This window comes from Plecotus auritus (assembly GCF_963455305.1).
Source record: "Plecotus auritus genome assembly, chromosome: 3".
NCBI classification, from domain to species: domain Eukaryota; kingdom Metazoa; phylum Chordata; class Mammalia; order Chiroptera; family Vespertilionidae; genus Plecotus; species Plecotus auritus.
In genome coordinates this window covers 170,089,462-170,110,290 of record NC_137772.1, presented here as the reverse complement: position 1 = coordinate 170,110,290, position 20,829 = coordinate 170,089,462, and the positions used below count along the sequence as shown (strand labels likewise).

At 48.6% G+C, this 20,829-nt stretch overlaps 3 protein-coding genes across 3 annotated transcripts; 1 reads left to right on the top strand and 2 right to left on the bottom strand.

Moving 5' to 3' along the window:
- Window positions 1-211: 211 nt before the first annotated feature.
- Window positions 212-1,899, top strand: IL23A (interleukin 23 subunit alpha; the record flags this gene model as incomplete). Its single annotated transcript, XM_080662187.1, has 4 exons — window positions 212-376; window positions 593-700; window positions 1,195-1,341; window positions 1,455-1,899. The coding sequence occupies 4 exons, from the start codon at window positions 212-214 to the stop codon at window positions 1,614-1,616; spliced, it is 582 nt and encodes a 193-aa protein (XP_080518313.1). The 3' UTR covers window positions 1,617-1,899.
- An 857-nt stretch (window positions 1,900-2,756) lies between these two features.
- Window positions 2,757-19,063, bottom strand: STAT2 (signal transducer and activator of transcription 2). Its single transcript, XM_080662186.1, has 24 exons — window positions 18,955-19,063; window positions 14,208-14,351; window positions 13,894-14,047; window positions 13,482-13,577; window positions 13,220-13,309; window positions 13,053-13,128; window positions 12,551-12,636; window positions 12,247-12,401; window positions 10,050-10,208; window positions 9,859-9,951; window positions 9,583-9,642; window positions 9,154-9,174; window positions 8,834-8,927; window positions 8,641-8,688; window positions 8,480-8,563; window positions 8,222-8,320; window positions 7,985-8,120; window positions 7,831-7,883; window positions 7,611-7,705; window positions 6,884-7,020; window positions 6,523-6,705; window positions 6,275-6,332; window positions 4,648-4,970; window positions 2,757-4,362 (listed from the first exon to the last, which is right to left on the bottom strand). Exons 2-24 carry the CDS (start codon window positions 14,336-14,338, stop codon window positions 4,220-4,222), a joined length of 2,574 nt encoding a protein of 857 aa, XP_080518312.1. The 5' UTR covers window positions 14,339-14,351; window positions 18,955-19,063; the 3' UTR covers window positions 2,757-4,219.
- A 344-nt stretch (window positions 19,064-19,407) lies between these two features.
- APOF (apolipoprotein F) lies at window positions 19,408-20,829 on the bottom strand. The gene has a single exon (XM_080663116.1). The coding sequence runs from the start codon at window positions 20,818-20,820 to the stop codon at window positions 20,035-20,037; it is 786 nt and encodes a 261-aa protein (XP_080519242.1). The 5' UTR covers window positions 20,821-20,829; the 3' UTR covers window positions 19,408-20,034.

Below are 20,829 nucleotides of genomic sequence, written 5' to 3'. Positions count from 1 at the left end.
AAGGGCGGGTGTTACAATGCAGGGACCTTAAAAAGGGACTCAGGAGAGAAAAATAAGGGAAGCAGCTGAGAACCTCAGTGAACAGAGGAAGCCAAACCAGAGACGCACAGAACAGAGAGAATCAGGCTCTGAACAGGGGGAAGTGGGCAGAGATTCCACAAGGACTGGTGCAAGGCACAGAGCCAGCCAGATTTGAGAAGCAGGCACCAAGATGCTGGGGAGCAGAACCGTGACACTGCTGCTGCTGCTGACATGCTGGACCACTCAGGGCCAGGCTGTGCCTACAAGCAGCAGCCCTGCCTGGGCGCAGTGCCAGCGGCTCTCACAGAAGCTCTGCACGCTGGCCTGGAGTGCACATCCGCCAACGGGACATGTGGTGAGTGGCATCCTCTGTGCCTAGGCAGGAGCCTCTCCACGCTCTCCAAGGCTGCGGGACGTGGAAGACTCTGTGGCCTTGGCCTTGGTGGGAGCTGGAGGGTTGAAGGCCATCAGGGAGTGAGAGGACAGGGAAGTGGGGCTCCTGGGAGAGTCATGGGCCTGAGTCCACATGGGGTGTGAAAGTACTTATTTTTATGCTTCTGCTCCATTCCAGGATCTACCAAGAGAAGTAGGAGAAGAGGAAGATGAGTCGACAAATGATGTTCCCCACATCCAGTGTGAGGACGGCTGTGATCCCCAAGGTCTCCGTGACAACAGTCAGGTACTAAGATGAGGCTGGGCCACAAGGAAGGGATGGGGACCTGTCTGAGCACCTGGTGAATTAGTAGAAGTTACATCTGTCCTTGTCCATTCAGGCTGTTGTGACAACATACCATGGACTGGGCAGTTTATAAAGGACAGAAATTTCTCCACAATTCTGGAGGCTGCGAAAAATAAAGTTACCCAGGTCCACACCCAAGGAGCTTAGGGTACCAGCATGGTTGGGTGCGGGCCCTCTTCCCGATTGTCTCTCAGAAGTGGCTAGGCAGCTCCATGGGTCTCTTTATAAACCCCAGTCCCATTCCTGAGCGCTCCATCCTCATGACCTAATCACCTCCCAAAGGCCCCACCTCCCAATATCATCACATCAGGGGTTAGGATCTTAATGTGTGTTTGTGGGGACACAGCTGCGTCTAGGAAAGGCAAAGAACTGGAGGGGTCTTTGGGGAACGGACTAGGGGGGGTTAGTTTTCTCTCACTGCTTTTTCTTCCCAGTCCTGCTTGCAAAGGATCCACCAGGGCCTGGTTTTTTACGAGAAGCTGCTGGGCTCAGACATTTTCACAGGGGAGCCTTCTCTACTCCCTGATGGCCCTGTGAGCCAGCTTCACGCCTCTCTCCTGGGTCTCAGGCAGCTTTTGCAGGTATGAGTTAGGGGGCTGGAGCACGGCAGCTCGCAGTCTCTGACAGACTAGGGTGGTGGTGGTGGTGATGAAGGATCTAGAGGCCTCTCTAATCGTGTCCTGTGTCCTTTCAGACCAAGGGGCACCATTGGGCGACTGAGCAGACTCCCAGCCCCAGGCCCAGCCAACCATGGCAGCGGCTCCTTCTCCGCCCTAAGATCCTTCGCAGCCTCCAGGCCTTTGTGGCTGTAGCTGCCCGGGTCTTTGCCCATGGAGCAGCAACCCTGAGCCCCTAAAGCCAACAGCATAAGGATGGCCTCCAGATCTTCACGGCTAAGATGAACTTACCGGCTGAGGCAGCAAGTGAATCAGTTCATTAGTTCTAATGGGACCTGCATGTGTTGAAAAATTACCAGTACTGGCAGATTTATGATGCTGACCTAGGACATGCTGAGTATTTATTAGATGGGAAGGGAAAATTTGGGATTATTTATTCTATTGGCAGCAGTTTAAGGGGAAGGGTTATTTATTATATTTATACTGATTTGTTTACTTTTTTCAATAAATTTGTTTATATGGATGCTTAAGTCTAATTTCTAGATTTGGTTGGGGAAAAGAAAACAAATGAAAAAACAGGGATGAGGGACTACAATACACAACCTTCTTCTACTCTGGGGCTATGGTGGAGAAGGTATTTCCTTTTGACCCCCTGGTGTATAGAGTAACTGGGATCTGTTTGGTCTTAATCCCTGTGTGGCTAAGCAAGATGAAAGGGATTACAAGGGGATGAGATTAAGACATGGGACACCTCTCTTGCTCCCTGACCCTGTGCCTCCTTCCCTGCTTTCTTGGCCAAGAGTGTATTTAACCAAAGATGGGAATCCCAATCACTGCAGGATCAAAAGTCAGAGCTGTTTGAGCAGAAAGGGCATTCCAGGAAGATAAAGGTAAATCCCCCAAACTAATGGGATTCTCCCTCAATGGGTATCTGTGGGCCCCTTCAGAAGGGAGTTTGATTACCCCAAGGGAGTTAAGCTACCTTTGACAGAAAGAGTATGGAAAGGTTCTAGTGATTATTTTGCTTCCTTTCTCCATCTTCACAATATCAATAAGAAACATGGGCTCTGGAGTCAGACAGACCCAGGTTTAAAATTTGGCTTTGGCACCAACCTGCTGAGGAACAGTGGGCTAATTCTATAACACCCCATCCCTTACACACACTCATATATAGCTTACATCCCCCTGGAAGAATCTAAGGGTCAGGAAAGGTTGCTCCAAACAGGGAAGTAAGAAGAAACATGACAAGAGGGGCATACTGGGGTGGGTGGAAGACATGCCGTGCTTTGCTGACCTTGATCCTACATGGCCTGTTGGTGTTTTCAAGAACATTAGTCTTTGTGAGAAGAGAAATAAAGAAGATCAAAGAGGAAACACTTCTAGGTCAGCACAAAGTTTATTAGCCACTTCTGCTCAGATGGGACTCTCTCAATAGTACTGTTCCTCTAACACACGATTTTCAACCAGTGTCCCAAAACATTTTTTAAATATACAATACCTAACTTTATTCAGGAGCACTGACCTCTTTTTCCTTAGACTGTCAAATAAAAAAAATGACAACAACCAACACAACAATAGCCATCCTGTATGAATGAATCAAAATTATACCTATTTTTCTGTCAGATCGGCCAAAAAAAATTTTTTTTGGTGTGCTGCAAAATTTTAGTAATTAGTTTATATATGCTATGAGATGAAAAAGGTTGAAAGCCGCTGCTCTAACATACCAGGCAGGAAACAGCCGCGTGTAGAAGGCCTCACTTTCATTTACATCTCAGGTTTACTAGAAGCACATCTTAGAGCAATGGCAGTTGTCCTGGGGTTTCCTGGGAATGGCTAAGGTGGGAGGTTGTCCAGAGCTCATGATACACTTCAAGGTCCTAAGTTCCAGGAACTTGATCTTTGCCCAGGTCCATGCCCAAGGAATAGAAACAGTCTTTTTAGGTATATTGCACAAAAGAAAGGGATGACATCTTAATAGAGAAATATCTAAGACCCACCCAGGGCTTCTCTTCCTCTGTAAACATACCAATCTATACTATAAAAAGCAGTTCCTGAATTCCCAGCTAGCGTACATCCCTGGTCTCCTAAGCATTGGGAAAGTGGAGACTAGGCAGAATTAGTTATTGTGCAAAGCTTCACAGGCACATTAGGCTGGTAGGATCGGTTTCCAGGGGAGGAATGGATGTGGCCACTGCTAAAGGCCCCGGGTCCAGCCCTGCCTTTAGTAATGGCTCTACCTCCAGGCCTAGCCCTGGCTCTGGGGGGAGTGGGGGGGTGGAATCGGTAAGAAGAGGAGAAGAGGAGGTCTGCCTCCTACTTCCTTCATCAGAGGGGAGCTTCACAGTGTGGCTGAGGCAGAAAGCTCTCAGTCCCTGTAGGAAAAGAGGAAACTTAGGACAAGAGTGAGGGGAGGAAGAAAGGAGAAGGTCATCTTTGACATGAGGGAGAAATGGAGTCCTGCCATGTGTCAGTTCCGCACTGAGGGCCAATGCTAGTGGGCGCCAGGTTAGTCTTAACCAGCTACTAAAATTTTGAAATTCTTCCATACTGGAAAGAAGCGACTTCTCTGAGCCTCCAAGTACCTCCTAACTGTCCTGGCCTGTTCCTAAAACCGCTACACCTCCCAGCACAGCAGGCAGCCTCCAGGATCCTACTTAGGGCTATGGCCAACATCTGTTCTGGTTCACTGGTGCCCTCTTCTAACCCATATTATACTTCAAATCAGGCCGTTAACCCAGTTTAGAAGGGGCACATGCCTGATTCCCCATCCTGGGAGAGCAACACCATGATGTAGGGATTAGTGTGGGTTAAAGATATAGAAAGAAGAGAGGAAACATAGTTCCTAGTAGTCAGAAGGAGTCAAGGGCCCATCTGTGAAGAAATGGCTGTGGTGGAAGATGCACGCCTCATCCACGGTGTTCTGGCCAGCTAACAGTGGGTCGCCGTTTGGCATGATTTCTTCAATCTTCATGTTGTTTCTGAAGACTGGGAAGTCCAGAGAAAGACGTGAGGCCCTGATCTTAGGTAAGGAGTTCCCAACCCAGCAAGGAAAGTGAGGGAGATGGTAGCAGAGGCCTGGACAGGGCCTGAGGGGGCACTTAGTGAGGGCAGGGGTTGGGGTGTGTACATTTCCTAGTAAAGGAATCATACAGGAAATGAGCCTCCTCTCCCAGGAGGAGCTTAGGTCTGGGCATTTTCTGTAATGGGTGAGAGAGGGGAGCTGGGAAAGGGGAGGCATCCCCTTTTCCCCAGCCCCATCTCATCACTTACTTTCCATTTCCTCAGTGTTCAAGTGTCTCAGATCATGGGGCAAATCCGGCTCTGGTTCTGGCACGGGCTGTGAAATAGGCTCTAGAAGAGGCTCCAGCTTCAGTTCTGGTCCCAGGTCCGGCATTCTTGGTGATACCACGTCCAGTGTGGGCTCCAGCATGGGCTCCGGTGGCGGCCCCAGATCCAGCCCTGCCTTTAGCAGTGGCTCCAACTCCAGGCCTAGCCCTAGCTCAGGCCCTGGTGCTAGCTCCGGGGGCAGCTCTAATGACTCCACTTCTGGCTCCAGATTAGGCTCCAGCGGTTGTTGCAGCTCATCTACCTGTCTGGATATCCCAACACAGACAAAGGAGAGTACTCAGCAGTTTAGGTGAACTGGGGAATGGTAGAGCAAGCAGAGACTACTTCTCTAATCTAAGAATATAATAGAGCAGAGGGGTTAAGAGTACAGGCTTTGCTCTGCCCTGGCCAGGTAACTGGGTTAGAGCGTCGTCCCGATATGCCAAGGCTGTGGGTTCAATCCCTGATCAGGGCATATACAAGAGTCAACCAATGAATGCATAAATAAGTGGAACAGCAAATCGTTGTTTCTCTGTGTGTTTTTTTTTTCTTTCTCTCTCCCATCCTAGCTCTCTCTAAAATCAATTACAAACAAAGAACACAGGCTTTGCAGAGTCTGAATCCTATCAGTCAGGCTTACAAGAGTTTGAATCCTATCATTTACCTGCTGGGTGACCTTAGGCAAGTTAACTAACTTCTCTGAGCCTCCTCTCCCAGGAGGAGCTTAGATCTGGGCATTTTCTCAGATTTATCATCTGTAAAATGGGAACAATACCTAATAATATTTGAGAGGCAGGAGGCTGGTTAAAAGCAAGGCTTTGGAATCTGACAGACCGGATCATTTCGTAGCCCTGGACCTTGAGCATGCCACTTTACTATGTTAAACCTGTTTCCTCAGCTGAAGACAGTAATAACAGGGTCTGCCTCACAGGACTACTATGAAAATTCAGTAAATGAGAAAATGAGCACAAAGTTTTAGCCCAGTGCCTTGTATATAATAAACTTTCATTAAATATTCTTGTTCCTATTACCTACTCATATGGATTCTCATAAGGATTATTTTTTTAAAAAATATTTTTTTTATTGATTTCAGAGAGGAAGGGAGAGGAAGAAAGAGATAGAAACATCAATGATGAGAAAGAATCATTGATTGACTGCCTCCTGCACATTGGACCGAGCCCACAACCCAGGCACGTGCCCTTGACTGGAACTGAACCCGGGACCCTTCAGTCCGCAGGCCAATGCTCTATCCACTGAGCAAAACTGGCTAGGGCAGAGCTTAATTTTTTAAAAAATGTTATAAAAGTATCTAGTACCATGTTTGGCATCAATCAGATGTCCATTAACATCAGGGTTTATGACTATTATTATCAGGGAACCTCTGTGGAGACAGCTGAAGGAGGGCAGCAGGAAAATAGAGAAGAGAGAGCGTAGAAGAGCAGGAAAAACCTAGAGGACTGGAGCGTGTGGGTGAGGAGGAGAGAAGGCCAGGGAGACTGGACTTGGACAGGCTGGTTTACTATGTCAGCAAAAGGGGTTGGGGAGGATGGCCACAGAGTTCACATCGCACCTGTTAGAGACCACAATGAGCTTCCGTGTCAGGTACTTCCTTTGCTCCTCGAGATTAACTGTCGGGGGGACGTACACAGAGGCAGGGAGGTTAGTGATGAGATACAGACCGATGTCGTGACAGTCATATCTCCTTATTAATTAGCAGTGTCCCACGAACAAATCCCTTAACTTCTCTGCATGTTGGTAAGGAAGGAGTGGGATTTGTGGATGCCTGTAATCTACCAGTGAAGTCAGTCAGCGACTCACCTTTGTCCTCGTAGTAGCACCCAAAAGCTTCATCCCGGGGGGTCCGGGGGTAGAGGAAGCACAGTGGGTTCTCGGGTATGTTCTCCTCAGTGAGCAGCTGGTAGTGGCGGATGATTTTGGTCAGCGGGAGCGACTGCAGCACCTCCTTGGTGAAGGGCGTCACAGAGTGGATGAGCACCTTATCTGGACAGTGGATGTTGGAATAGGCAGGCTTGAGAGAGGAGGCTGGGCCCGGGAGCTCCCCACTCTGCCTGCCTACTCCCAGACCTGCTGAGGGGTTCGGGACGGAGCCAGGGAAGCCGAGCACAGGCAGCGGGGCAGGAAGGAGGAGCTGTGGGAGCAGCAGGGCGGAGCAGCTGACCATCATCCTGGTGTTCCACCCAGGAGCAGGTAATGCCGCCTTCCGATGTCTCACTGAAGCGCAGTAGGAAGGTACCAGAGACGGTCTTCTTCAGCAACCTGCGCTCCTGGCTCCGGCTCACAAACCCCATGATGCGCCTGGAGCAGAGAAAGCAGCTGAGCGGCCCTCCTGCCTCCCTGCTTCCTTGGGTAGGGAGAGGGAGCCAGGTTTCTTCCCTGGCTCTGCCACTTACAGACTCTTCCACTATGGCCATGTCACTTCGCTTCACTGACAATATCCACCTCCCAGGGTTGGAAGAGGTGTGAGGATTCAGTGAGTTTATACAGATGAAAAACACCTTGTAAAAGGCAACGTGCCGTACAAATGGGCAGGCAGTGTGGTGGAAAGAGCACAGGCTTGGGGTCAGACAGGCCCAGCTTTGAATCCTGACTCAGCCCCTTTAATTTCTCTAAGCCTTCGTTTCCTCACTTGACATGAGGGGCAACACCCCCCACACAGCATGGTTGTAAGGTTACACGAGAGAATTCATGAACGTACCCAGCAGGCTCTGGATCACAATAGATGCTTGACAAATACTGGCTCTAACTATTATTGCAAATGTGAGGGGGGGGTGACCTTGACCCGGTTTTTGCTCTCTCTCCCTATTTGCCACATGAGGGCGCACAGAGCCCACTCAAGCCGAGAAAGGCAGCTGGTCTAGGGAGAGGGAGGCTGACCAAGGTCTTACCCATCATTCCAGAGATCCTTCAGGTGGTCATGTACCAGGTCCAGAATTTTGTCTAACCATGTCCAGAAGGGTAGCTTTCCAGGCGGGCTCTCTCGCTGAAGGAGGAATGGAAAAGCAGGATGATATATGGAGTTGCCCTCGGTGTGGGGAAGGAGTGACGGGGGAGGGGCGGGGTTTGGATTGGGGCTAGGATCTGGCTGCCCAGGATGCAGGGTGTTACCTTAGTGAAGTTGGCCCAGGACAACAATGCACCCTCATTCCCAGAGTTCTGCCCTGTGGACAGAAAGCCCGTTAGATGATGGGAGGAGGCAAGGCCAGGGCTGCTGAGGTGGGAAGGACAGAGGGCTGGGGCTGACAGGAAAGGAGGTCCGTACCAAACAGCTTGTCCTTCAGCATGCTCAGCTGGTCCTGGTCGAGGCCTCGGCCAACGTAGGAGGAGAACTGCCAACTGAGCGCAGGGCCCAGTAAGGTCCAGGGGGCCTTTGGGGGGCTGGAGAAGAACTGCTGATTCTGTAGGTATGGGAAGAGGACAGGATGGCTCAGAGCAGCACCCTCACACCAAGCTGCCACACCCTCCTCACCACCCTTCACCTGTTGGCCCCACCTCCTACCTGAGGGTTTGAGCTGAGCAGATTGAACCAGAGAATGGAGGCCCAGGCGATGGAGAGTTGATTCATGTTAGAAATAATCACCACAGGGAGGGTGTCTGTCTGGGGAGAAGACAGGAGTCAGAGCGGAGGCTGTGGGGATTCTAGCTGCAGACATTTGGGTGGGGCAAGGGGCAATATTTCACCTGAGAGGCTTCTGTTACCCCTCCTTATGCCCTCTCCAACCCTGCTTCATCTCTCCCTGCCTCCGTTTTCACTCACTTCCAGTTCCTGCTTCAGTCCCTGGTAGGTGTATCTGACCGTGAAGCTGATGATGTGCAGTTCCTCTGTCACACCCAGCAGACCCTGGGACAGCCACAGCCATGAGCAGAGGGCCCTGGGGCATGTTCCTCCTGCCCCGCAACCCTCTGTCCAGGCCTCACCTTACTGCTGCCCTTTCCTAAACCACCTGAACGTTGCTCCAACAGAGTCTGTGAATTGAGGGGAAGGAGAGAGAATGCCAGAGGAGGGACCCAGCATCCCTGGAACCCGTTTTGCCCACAAGACTTCCCAAGGCCTGGGCACTTGCCCCAGCCTATTCTATTAGATTAGAAATATAAGCTACTAGCCTCTTACCAGATAGCCGAAGTCCCAAATTAAGCCTTGACTCTGCCCTTTCTCGGGGGTCAAAGTTTTCTGGGTTGAGGTCAGAATGTTGAACTTCCGGAAGCTGTTCCAGGAGGAAGAAAATATAAGAAGGACAGGAACAGAGTTATTCTAAAATTCAGCAGGAAAACAACAAAAATTCCATTTCATTTCAGATCTCTCCATCTCCCCTCTGCTTATATGCCACCCAAATCAACCTTCTCCTGTCTGTGCCCCATCAGGGCTGCCACATGTGGTTGTGCAGCTCACGCAATGCACAAAGGTTTGCAGCTTTTTTGTCAGGTACCTACCCTTGTGATTGAGGAGGATGCCTGAAAAGAAACAAAATAAAATAAAGTCACTGGGAAGCAAAACAGCATAGAAATTAGGAATGTGGTCTTTGGGATCAGACAGACCTAAGTTGAAACCCAAATCTGCAGCTCACTAGCTATGTGGCCTTCAAGACACATCATCTCGCTGAGCTTGTTTTCTCGTCTGATGGTGCATTGATAACAGCTAACGCATAGGGTTTCTAGACAATTAAGTGAGTATTTGACAAGCTGCATGTCACATAGCAGGTGCTCAACAAAAGGGATGAATTGTTATTTCTATGAGGTAGGAATGAAAGGGGGAAGAACACAGCCCCAGAGCCTTCGGGAAAAGGAGGTGTCTCCTCTGCCCACACCTCAGCCCACATCCTGGCCACTCTTTGGTCCCACCTTTCACCTGCTCCAACTTACTTGTCAATAAAGACTTCTGCAGTCAGTGACTCGCTGCCTTCCTGGAGCCTCACCAGCAGCCTGGGGAGGAGAGAGGTGGATGGAGAAAGTGGTCAATCTCAACTCCCAAATAGACCAGATGTTTGAAAAAGATAAGGGAAGAGATTAGAAGAGGTAGATTGATTGAGGGGGGACAAAAGAGAAGGAACAGCCAAAAGTGGGAAGATCTTTAAAGCCAGAAATCGAACAGTGCCAGGTCTGGAAAAATGAATCAGGAATGAATTCTGAAATGCCAACCTTGTTCGGACAGTGAACTTGCTCCCAGTCCTGAGGATGAGGGGTCGATGGGGAGTCTGAGGCATGCAAGGCTGGGTTTCTACCACAAAGGCTCTGGGAAGAGAGAAGTGGAGAGACTCTATAGCTCAGCATCTGTAAGAATGGCTCCCCTGTTCCTTCCCTCCCTCGAGGTCCCTCCATGGCCTCTAAACCTGTGGAGCAGATGCTGTAGCAATTCTGTGACCTGGGCCTCCTGAAGGTCCACCCCTGTGATCAGAGGGTCATTCTGATAGCTAACCAGTTGACTCAAGTCCTTCAGTTCCTTCAGCAGCTGCCGCAGATGAAACAATAGCTTTGCTCCATCTGTGAACCTGAGTGATAGAACCCAAGAGAGAGAGAATCCATGAGTTTGCTGAAGCCCCCAAACAGGCTCTAAGAGCCCCCCTTTAACTATGTGGAGAATTAAAACTGATTGGGACCAAAAAAAAAAAGAATCCAGGAAGCATTGATTATTCAACATGATTCATAATCCAAGAAATGAAACTCAAAGCCACTTTCACATTAAAACTGGTAAAAGATGAAATAATAAAGCTAACTTTCATATGATGCTTGATATATACTATTTATTTTAAGAGCGTTACACACAAAATGCATTTAATCCTTACAACAACCCTATTTAGTAGATACTATTATTATCCCCATTTTACAGCTGATAAAACTGAGGCACAGAAAAGTTAAGCGAAAGCAACTTGCTCAAGGTCATAAAACTAGTAAGGAATAAAATTATATGTAATCCAAGGCAGTCTGGCTGCACAGTTCATACTTTTGACTTCTATAGTTTACTGTCTCTGTTAAAAAACTATATTTAGTAACAGGAAAACAATCACATACTATATATAAGCAAACAAATTGGGATAGTAGTTTGAAACTATTTTTTAAAAAGCCTCAAAAAGTGTGCATACATTTTATAGTATTTTATTTCTAAGATACATCCTAAGAAAATAATCAGACAAATGGACAAAGATAAATGTACCAGGAAATTCATAGCTTTGTTATTTGTCATAGAAAATTAGAAACATTTGGTTATTAGGTATATAAATTATGGCGCCCTAGCCGGTTTGGCTCACTGGATAGAGCGTCGGCCTGGGGACTGAAGGGTCCCGGGTTCGATTCTGGTCAAGGGCATGTACCTTGGTTGCGGGCACATCCCCAGTGGGGGGTGTGCAGGAGGCAGCTGATCGATGCTTCTCTCTCATCGATGTTTCTAACTCGCTATCCCTCCCCCTTCCTCTCTGTAAAAAATCAATAAAAATATATTTAAAAAATAAATTATGACATATACACATAATGAAATACTATGCAACCATTAAATATAATGATATAGGCTCAAATATTTAACATGGAAAAATATCCACAAATATTAAGTTTAAAAAAATTACAATAGTCTAGATAGGATATGATTTGACTTCTGCTTAAAATAGATGTATTTTTGTATATATGCATAGGGGAAATCTGGAAAAAGTATGCAAAAGCATAAACAGAGGGTACCTATCTCTGCATGATTAGGTTAAACAGATGGTTGATTTTTTTCTTTCTTTTCTCTTTTATTTTTTAAATTATTATTACTATGTTTAATATATTTTTATTGATTTCAGAGAGGGAGGGAGAGGGACAGAGAAGTAGAAACATCAATGATGAGAGAGAGTCATTGATTGGCTGCCTCCTGCATGCCCCACACTGGGGATTGAGCCCACAACTCAGGCATGTGCCCTCAACCAGGATCGAACCTGGGACCCTTCAGTCTGCAGACTGACACTCTTCCAAATTAGCCAAACTGGCTAGGGCTCAATTTTTGTTTAATAATGTTATAGTAGCTACATCTGGGTAGTAAGGTAATAAGTAATTTTCTCTTTTTCTGCATTATGTTCACTGCACAAACAAAAGTAGTATATTTCCCAGGTGATTAAAAATGAAGGGCTCTGCTGCCCTAGCCGGTTTGGCTCAGTGAATAGAGAGTCGGCCTGTGGACTGAAGGGTCCCAGGTTCAATTCCAGTCAAGGGCACATACCTGGGGTTGCAGGCTCGATCCCCAGTAGGGGGTGTGCAGGAGGCAGCCGATCAATGGTTCTCTCTCATCATTGATGTTTCTCTCTCTCCTTCTCCCTTCCTCTCTGAAATCAATAAAAATATATATTTTTTAAAAAGTAATGTCCAAAAATTAAGGGCTCTGGGTAGCAAGAATGAAGAGCAGAGTACAGTTGTAGTCAGATAAGGGAGCTGGGATCCTTCTGGGGGGGAGCAGAGATTAGGAAAGCAATACCTCTTAACCGTAGACAGGACATTACAAGGCACAGTATGGTGGCTAGGACTAGGACTGGGTGAGCATGAGGGTGGGGAAGTGCCTCTCACCACTTCTCTAGCTGGAGAAGTTCCAACCCTCCATCTGGGGGGGCTCCAATGCAGGTTTTCTGCTGCTGCGCTTTCCACTGCTCCAAATTGGGCAGCAGTAGATCAATTAGGGTAGTCAATCGGCCGAGCAGTCCTCTGGAGGCATCCAGCACCTCCTAAGAAAGATGTAAGTGAGTGTGGAGCACCTCCCACCATCATCCCCCACCATCCAACTGGGGATAAAGGGACGAAAAAGCCCAGGCTCCCAGGTCCCTCATTTTCCCCAGTCCCCTGCTGCCCACGCCCTCTGTTCTTTGCCTCCCACCTTTCTCCTTTTGTCCAGTTCATTGAGAGTTTCCTGCAGAACCTGCTGCTGTCTGGTCTGATGGGGGTCCAAAGAAGATGTCCTCGCTGGATGGCAGGAGCAGGAAGTGAGACAAGTGCTCAGACCTAGGGCTCCTTCCCCTCACCTTCCTGACCTAGACCTCGGTCAGAGTCAGGAAGGGGGAATTCTGATGGGAGAGGAAGGGGAACCAAAGCAAAGCACAGATCCCTCTGGGCCCTCAGGCGAATTCTCAATGATCATGCTTGAAATAGAAGACTACTCTATCTACTCTAGCATTCACTAGCTGTCCCTCAGCCACACCTCTAGCCAACCCCCACAACAGACCCTCGCCCTTCTAGCTTTGCATGGCAGCAGAACTATAGCCAGTGAGGTGTAGCCAAAGGTGATTACTGTTTACTGGGACTTTTCCCTGCTGCTCTCTTCTACCCTCGGCCTTCCAGCAGGAACTTGTCCTTCTCCCAGCCCACAATGTGCTTCCTACCTGGGGCCTGAGTCTTGTATCGGAAGAAGAAGACATCCTGCAGGTCCTTCAGCTGGCTGATGGACTTCACCAGCTTCTGTAGAGGGGAGGAGACCCAGATGAGGCTGCTTTTGTGGCAGGAGGCAGGCTGAATCCTGCCCACCCTGACTCTTGCCACATCTACCAACCTCCATCATAGCCCTTAATTCCAGGATCCGGGATTCAATGTCCTGCTGCTGGCTCTGTACAGGTGCTTCGAGGGCTGGCTCTTCTTGATCCTGAAATAAGAGGCTCTGAGCACATTCAACTCTGACCTTTCATCCCTAAAGTCCAGTCCTGAAATTATACAACAGGCTACTTGGGGATCTTATTCTGAGACAAATTTCCTGAGTCCTTTCCATGGCCCCTCCACTCCAGGGGCTTTCCATATCATCAGCAAACTGCTCTCACCACTTGAGCCCTCTGAGCCTGTATCAGAATTCGTTTTTCTTCCAGAAGGAGATTAAAGATCATCTCAGCCAACTGGATAGGGCCCCGGGGAAAGGCCTGCAGGAGGCAAAGAGAGAAGATTGATCCCATTCAACTGCCTTCAATGAACACTCCCATCAGTGATGCAATCCTTCTCCTCCTTCAGGGTCCCTAGCCCTTCCCTCTTTCACCACTGGTCCATAAACCCTAGTCTTTTCCCAACAGGTTCATCTAAATACTGACCTTCTCTCTGCCAGCGATCCCCCACATCCAGACTCTGTTCCCCTTTCCCCAGGTCTGCCCCTGTCCCTTTGCACCTCCAGGTCCTGTTCTATACCCAGAGCTGTACTCTACAGCTCCCATTCCTACTTTGTTATTGCCACTCCTCCAGTACCTGAATGTCCCGACAGAATTTTCGCAAGTTATGCTGTAACAACAAGCACTCGGGGTCCTGGCTGCAGCGGGCACACTCAGAGTTTAGTTGATCCAAGAAGTGGAAGAAGAGCATATTAGCCTGGGAATTATCATTGCCCAGCGCAGCTTCCTGCCTGGAGACCAGGAATGACAAAGATTAGTATCTCTGCAGGGTTGCTATAATCTTCAGGCCTTCTAACCCATCCTGCCATCGGTGTCTACAGGATCCTAGGGGCTCAGAAAAAAGAACCCATTTTCCTCATTCCCCACCACCCAGCTTTCTGAGAGCCTCACCAGTTCTGGTCTTCAATCCACACAGCCAGGTACTGTCGAATGTCCACCGGCAGGAGGCTATTTGTGTAGAGCTGGTGCAGCTGATCCTGAAACGGGCTGTCGAGATTCTGCAGCATCTCCCACTGCGCCATTTGGGATCCGAGTCTGAAGGATTTAGGTTCCCAATTGTAGAGTTTGCTGGACTAAATCACCCACAGTGTCATGATACTTTATTATTACATATTAAAAATGTCTTTAATTATACAGGTAAGAAAAAAAGGGGGTGTCTATTGGTTTCAGAGAGGAAGGGATGGGGAGAGAGACATAGACCCCCACTCCCAATCTTGGTCTCTTCCCCTCCTCTCCAGAAACCAATATTATTAGTTTGGTACATATTCTTCCAGGGAGTACTATTTAAGAGCTCCTTTTTGTTTTAATGGTAGTTTTCAAACACACACCAAAGTATAGTGAATAGTACAAGGATCGTCCATGTACCAATCCTTCATCTTCAACAAACATTAATGATGTTTCTATCATTTGTAAATCTATCTCCCCCAATACATCTATATATATAAGAGCCTGTGATCATTATGACTGGTCAACCGCTCGACCCGTTGACCAGTTGCTATGATGATGCACCGACTACCAGGAGGCAGATGCTCAATGCAGGAGCTGCCCCCTGGTGGTCAGTGCACTCCCACAGCCAACCTCCCCTGGCTGGCCAATCTCCCGCAGTCCCTCCCCCTGGCCAGCTGGCCCCAATCGGCCCAGATCGCCGGCCAAGCTGAGGGACCCCACCTGTGCACAAATTTGTGCACTGGGCTTCTAGTTTATTATAAATTTACTAGAGGCCCGGTGCACGGATTCATGCACTGGTGGGGTCCCTTGGCCTGGTCTGTGGGGATTGGCCGAAACCAGAAGTCCTATATCCCCCAAGGGATGGAGTAGTGGCGAAGTGGCAGGCAGCTGGGGAGGAGTCCAAGCCTGGGCCAGGCGCCGCGTTGCTCTTGCTCATCCCGGTCCTGCTGCGCCTGCCTGCTGCCACCACCGCTTGGTAGGTTCACTGCCACTCCGCTGTGGTCTCCATGTGCCCGTCCTAAGGCAATATTAGTGCGCGCTCTCCAGCCATGACCCCGGCGTTTGGTGCCTGTTGGTCAGCTGAGCGGCGCTCCCACTGTGGGAGTGCACTGACCACCAGGGGGCAGCTCCTACATTGAGTGTCTGCCCCCTGCTGGTCAGTGTGCATCATAGCTACCGGTTGACTGATCGAACAGTCAACTGGTCGCGTAGGCTTTTATATATAAGATATGTTTGTATTTTTAAAAAAATATATATCTTATTGATTTTTTACAGAGAGGAAGGGAGAGGGATAGAATTAGAAACATCGATCAGCCGCCTCCTGCACACCCCCCACTGGGGATGTGCCCACAACCAAGGTACATGCCCTTGACCGGAATCGAACCTGGGACCTTTCAGTCCACAGGCCGACGCTCTATCCACTGAGCCAAACTGGTTTCAGCTGTTTGTATTTGTTTATGCTAGAGCAGTGGTCAGCAAACTGCAGCTCGTGAGCCACATGCAGCTCTTTGGCCCCTTGAGTGTGGCTCTTCCACAAAATACCACGTGTGGGCGTGCACGTACAGTGCGATTGAAACTTCGTGGCCCATGCGCAGAAGTTGGTTTTCGGCTCTCAAAAGACATTTCAATTGTTGTACTCTTGATATTTGGCTCCGTTGACTAATGAGTTTGCCAACCACTGTGCTAGAGCATTTAAAGATAGTGTGGGTCATAAGTATTTACTTCAGCATGATCCCTGCTGGCCCCAAAGCTTTATCAGGGGCTGAAACCTCCTTAGAGATAAAATTTATATATATATATAAAAGACTAATATGCAAAGTGTCCTCTTGGGAGTTCGACTGGGAGACTGGGAGTTTGATAGCTCGCTATGACATGCACTGACCACCAGGGGGCAGCAAGGAACGAAGGAAGGCCCCGGCTGGTGACTGGCAGCTGGGGAAGGAAGGCCCCGGCTGGCAGCCAGAAAGCCCTGATCAGCCCTGATCGCCGGCCAGGCCTAGGGACCCTACCCGTGCATGAATTTTGTGCACCGGGCCTCTAGTATCCTGTATAATAAAAGGCTATTATGCAAATTGACCAAACAGTGGAACAACTGGTCACTATGATGCACACTGACCACCAGGGGGCAGATGTTCAATGCAGGAGCTGCCCCCTGGTGGTCAGTACGCTCCAACAGGGGGAGCACCTCTCAGCCAGAAGCTGGGCTCATGGCTGGCAAGGGCAGCGGCGGTGGTGGGAGCTAAGGCAGTGCGGGGAGCGGGCCTAAGGAGGCAGTTGGACATCCCCAGAGGGCTCCCAGACTGTGAGAGGGCACAGGTTGGCTGAGGGACGCCCCCCCCCCCCAACCCGAGTGCATCGGTCCTCTAGTACTCTATAAACTGCTCTCCAAGTAGAAAGTAAGAGCTCCATTCTAGATGTTTAAAAGCTGTGCAAGGGGCCCGACTAGCGTGGCTCAGTGGTTGAGCATTGACCTATGAACCGGAGGTCATGGTTTGATTATCAGTCAGGGCACAGGCCTGGGTTGTGGGCTCGATCCCCAGTGTGGGGCGTGCAGGAAGCAACTGATCAATGATTCTCTCTCATCATTGATGTTTCTATCTCTCTCTCCCTCTCCCTTCCTCTCTGACATCAATAAAAATATTTAAAAAAATAAAAATAAAAGCTGTGCAAGGGGTCATTCAATCCCTAAGACTGTGTCACCTTTTATGATCTTTGTTGATCTCTGAGTCTTCATGTGTATTATCAAATTTGTCAGAGACTCAGAAACTTCAATCAAAACTGGTTTTTGCCTGTCACCAAGTAGACTAGGCAGAGAATCTTTCTCCCTAGCTTGCCCCACCCACTGCCATCTGTCTGTTTAGAAAATTAAAACTTACTCTTGTTGCAACCTCAACCTTACAGAAAAGAACAAACATGCACATCTGTGGTCTAAACATGTCATATGATTTTATTATAAATCAAAGAAAAATTTAGGGCGGGAGAAATTGTTTCTACCAGAATGAATAATTATGAGCTGCCTTTCTACCTCTAGGAATTGGGAACAGAGGAAGGACAGGGTTGGGCAGGGGCTCTTATTTTTCACTTTAAGCCTTTTAGTAATGCTTGACTTTTTAAACTATGTATACCTGCATTGCATTAAAAAAAAGAAGAAGAAGAGGCTCCAGTTCTCAAGGAACGAATTGGCTGGTATTAAAAGAGTAAGGCAATATAAGAAACAACAGGAGCCTTAACCGGTTTGGCTCAGTGGATAGAGCGTCAGCCTGGGGACTGAAGGGTCCCAGGTTCGATTCCGGTCAAGGGCATGTACCTTGGTTGAAGGCACAACCCCAGTAGGAGGTGTGCAGGAGGCAGCTGATCGATGTTTCTAACTCTCTCTCCCTCTCCCTTCCTCTCTGAAAAAAAATCAATAAAATATGTTTTTTAAAAAAGAAACAACAGGAAAACAAACAAAAAACAAAGAGAATAAAAGAGTAAGGCAACAAGCAAGCCCTGAGGTTTAAATATGAAAACAAACCTTTAAAAAAAAATCACCTATCTTTACTTATTTATTTTTAATTCTCACCTGACGATATGTTTCTTTATATATATATATATATATATATATATATATATATATATATATATATATATATATTTATGTGCCCTGACCAGGAATCCATCCAAGACCTCCAGGTTCATAGGTTGACCACTAAGTCATGCAGGCCAGGCTGGAGGGTACTTTTTTTTTTTTTTTTTTTTTGATTTCTGAAAGGAAGGGAGAGGGAGAGAGAGACAGAAACACATCAATGATGAGAGAGAACCACTGACTGTCTACCTCCTGCATGTCCCCGACTTGGGACCGAGCCTGCAACCCGAACATGTAGCCTTGACCGGAATCGAACGGAACCGGGACTCTTCAGTCCGCAGGCAGACTCTCTATCCATTGAGCAAAACCGGCTAGGGCTGGGGGTGGGGGGTATGTTTTTACTGAGTTTTATAAGAGGAAAAGCGAGACAGAAACATCGATGTGAAGAAGAAACTTCCGTCGGTTGCCTCCCACAGGCGCCCCACCAGGAATCCAAGCTACAACCCAGGTACGAGCCTTAACCTGGAATCCTTCGGTGTGCGGGTGGACGTTCTAACCACTGAGAACACTGGCCAGGGCTTTATCTTCTTTTAAAAAATTTTTTTAAAAATTGATTTTAGGAAGAGAGAAAGAGAAACATCGATGTTTGTTCCATTGAATGTATTCATTGGTTGCTTCTTGTGTATGCCCTGATCGGAGATGGAACCCGCAACCTTGGCGTATGGGGAGGATGCTCTAACAAACTGAGCAACCCGGCCAGGGCTGTATATTATACTTTTTAACATAACAAATAAGGATGATAAATCGTATTTACCCTTAGACATGGATTTTTGGGTGTGTGTGTGTGGGGAATGAGAATCAAAAGTATCACAAGCCAGAAGGTAAAAGCGTTGGCAAGGCACTAAACCAATGAAACAATGTCAAGTTCCGGGTCTTGGAGGTTGCAGGGGAATTTGGGGGAGGGGGGAAGGGGTCTACAGTTGGGGACCTAGAACCGACAAGATGGGGGTGATCAGGTTGCAGCAGGTGACAGCGCCTATTTCACCGGGTCATAGTTCCCGGGCCAGGCGCACTTCCCAGGGCGCCTCCACCCCCAATTCCCGCGCGCCCTCTCAGGGTCCGTACCTGGTGGGGGTCTCAGTCCCCTCTCCCTCCAGTGGCTCTGGTCAAGGCTTCCTTTTCCCACCGAGAGCTCCGCACCAGCGCCTCCCGCCCCCAGACCCCAGGCTGTGAGTTCATTGGCTCCGCCACAGCTCCTCTCTCTCCGCGGGGCGGGACCAGCAAGGCGGAAGCCACACCTCCAGTTCCAGCGATTGGTGGGAAAACCTCAAGCAAGCCCCTCCCCATGTCTGCGGAGGGAGGAGTCCAATTAATGGAATAGCCCCAGGCTGAAACTGCTGATTTCCGAGAACCCGCTCGGCAGATAAGGAAATGAGACTAGCTCGGACCGTGGAAGCGCTTAGGGCTCCGCAAGAATGGGTGGGACTGGAATGTCAACATTTTGGGATCGGAAGGGGAGGGCTGAAGTAATAACAAAAGAACTATTTACAGATGGTACTGTGCTAAAAGCTTCAGGTTCCTTGTTCCTTTTTTAATTTCCACAAAACCCATAGAACTGAAAATCATCATCCCCCCTCCTTAGAAATTTTAATAACTGTGCTTGGAGAAAGAAGTTTTTAGTAATCATCGAGGCTCAAACAAGTGGAGCCTGGATTAAAAACCAAACCCTCTGACTCCAAGCCCCAAACATTTTGTAGCACTGCCTTCCTCCCCGTAACAAATCAGAAATTTGGATTCTGCACACAGCTTGTCAGATTTAGAATACTAGATTTATTTATTCTGTGTTTACCACCTTTTATATTCCAAAACTCTTTCTCAGGGTCATATTCATAGTCCTGGAATAAGGGCCACTCCCAGTAAGGAGCTGAATTTACTACATCTGACACCAAAGGGGCCACCATGGAGGTGCTGCCCAAGCCCTCTTTGCTAGTCTCTGGAGGAGGGGTGTTTGCCTCTCTTTAAAAAAAAATATATATTTTTATTGATGTCAGAGAGGAAGGGAGAGGGAAAGAGAGATTGAAACATCGATGAGAGAATCATTGATTGACTGCCTCCTGCACACCCCACACTGGGGATCGAGCCTGCAATCTGGGCATATGCCCTGGCTAGAATCGAACGGCAATCTCCTGGTTCATAGGTCCCCGCTCAATCAATGAACCACATAGGCTGGGCTGCCTCTTTCTCATGGTAATACTGGATCAACCGTTCAACCCCAGCCTTCACTGCAGGTTTAAGTGCAGTGCTGATCACTAGTCCCATGGGCCCCCCTGCCAGTCCAGCCGTGGTCATTAAAAGGTCATAACCCAGATCTATGATCCCATCTTGGCCTCGTTCCTTGGCCTTGTCCAAACAGTTCTGAGTAGCATAAAACAAAGCTGTGCCCAGGTTGTAGTAGGTTCCCACTTTTGGCAACCACTGGACTATATTATACACCTCCTGCTCCTGTTCCAAGTCGCAGTCCTGGATGATGGAGCGTCGGGCCCTTTCTGGGCCCAGCTGTTCCCTGGCCAACAGCTGCAGAGCAGAGGCCAGGGCATCCACTGACACTCCCCTCTCTGTGTTTCTGCCTTTCTCCAGCCGTTGAAGATGTCGGGTGAGGATCTGTGTAGCATGTATACCCCCCTGGCGGTAGAGCTGAAGCTGCAGGGCCTGTACATCAGCATGGCAGCCAGCTTCCTTCAGGGCAATCATCAGTGACAGGCCTACCAGAAACTTGGGTAGAGGGGCCATATGGGCAAAGCCAGGCAGGGACTTTGGGAGCAGGGTCTGGCAGGGCAATGGGCCTGAGGAGGGTGGCCAGGATTCCAAGGATGAGGGAAGGTGCATCAGGACATTTGTCTGGTTTCCATAGGAAATGGCATCCACAGGGTGCAGCAGGAGGTAGCAACAAAGCAGCAGCTCCAGTGGTAAGATGAGTCTGAGGCCACGCATGTCTGGGCC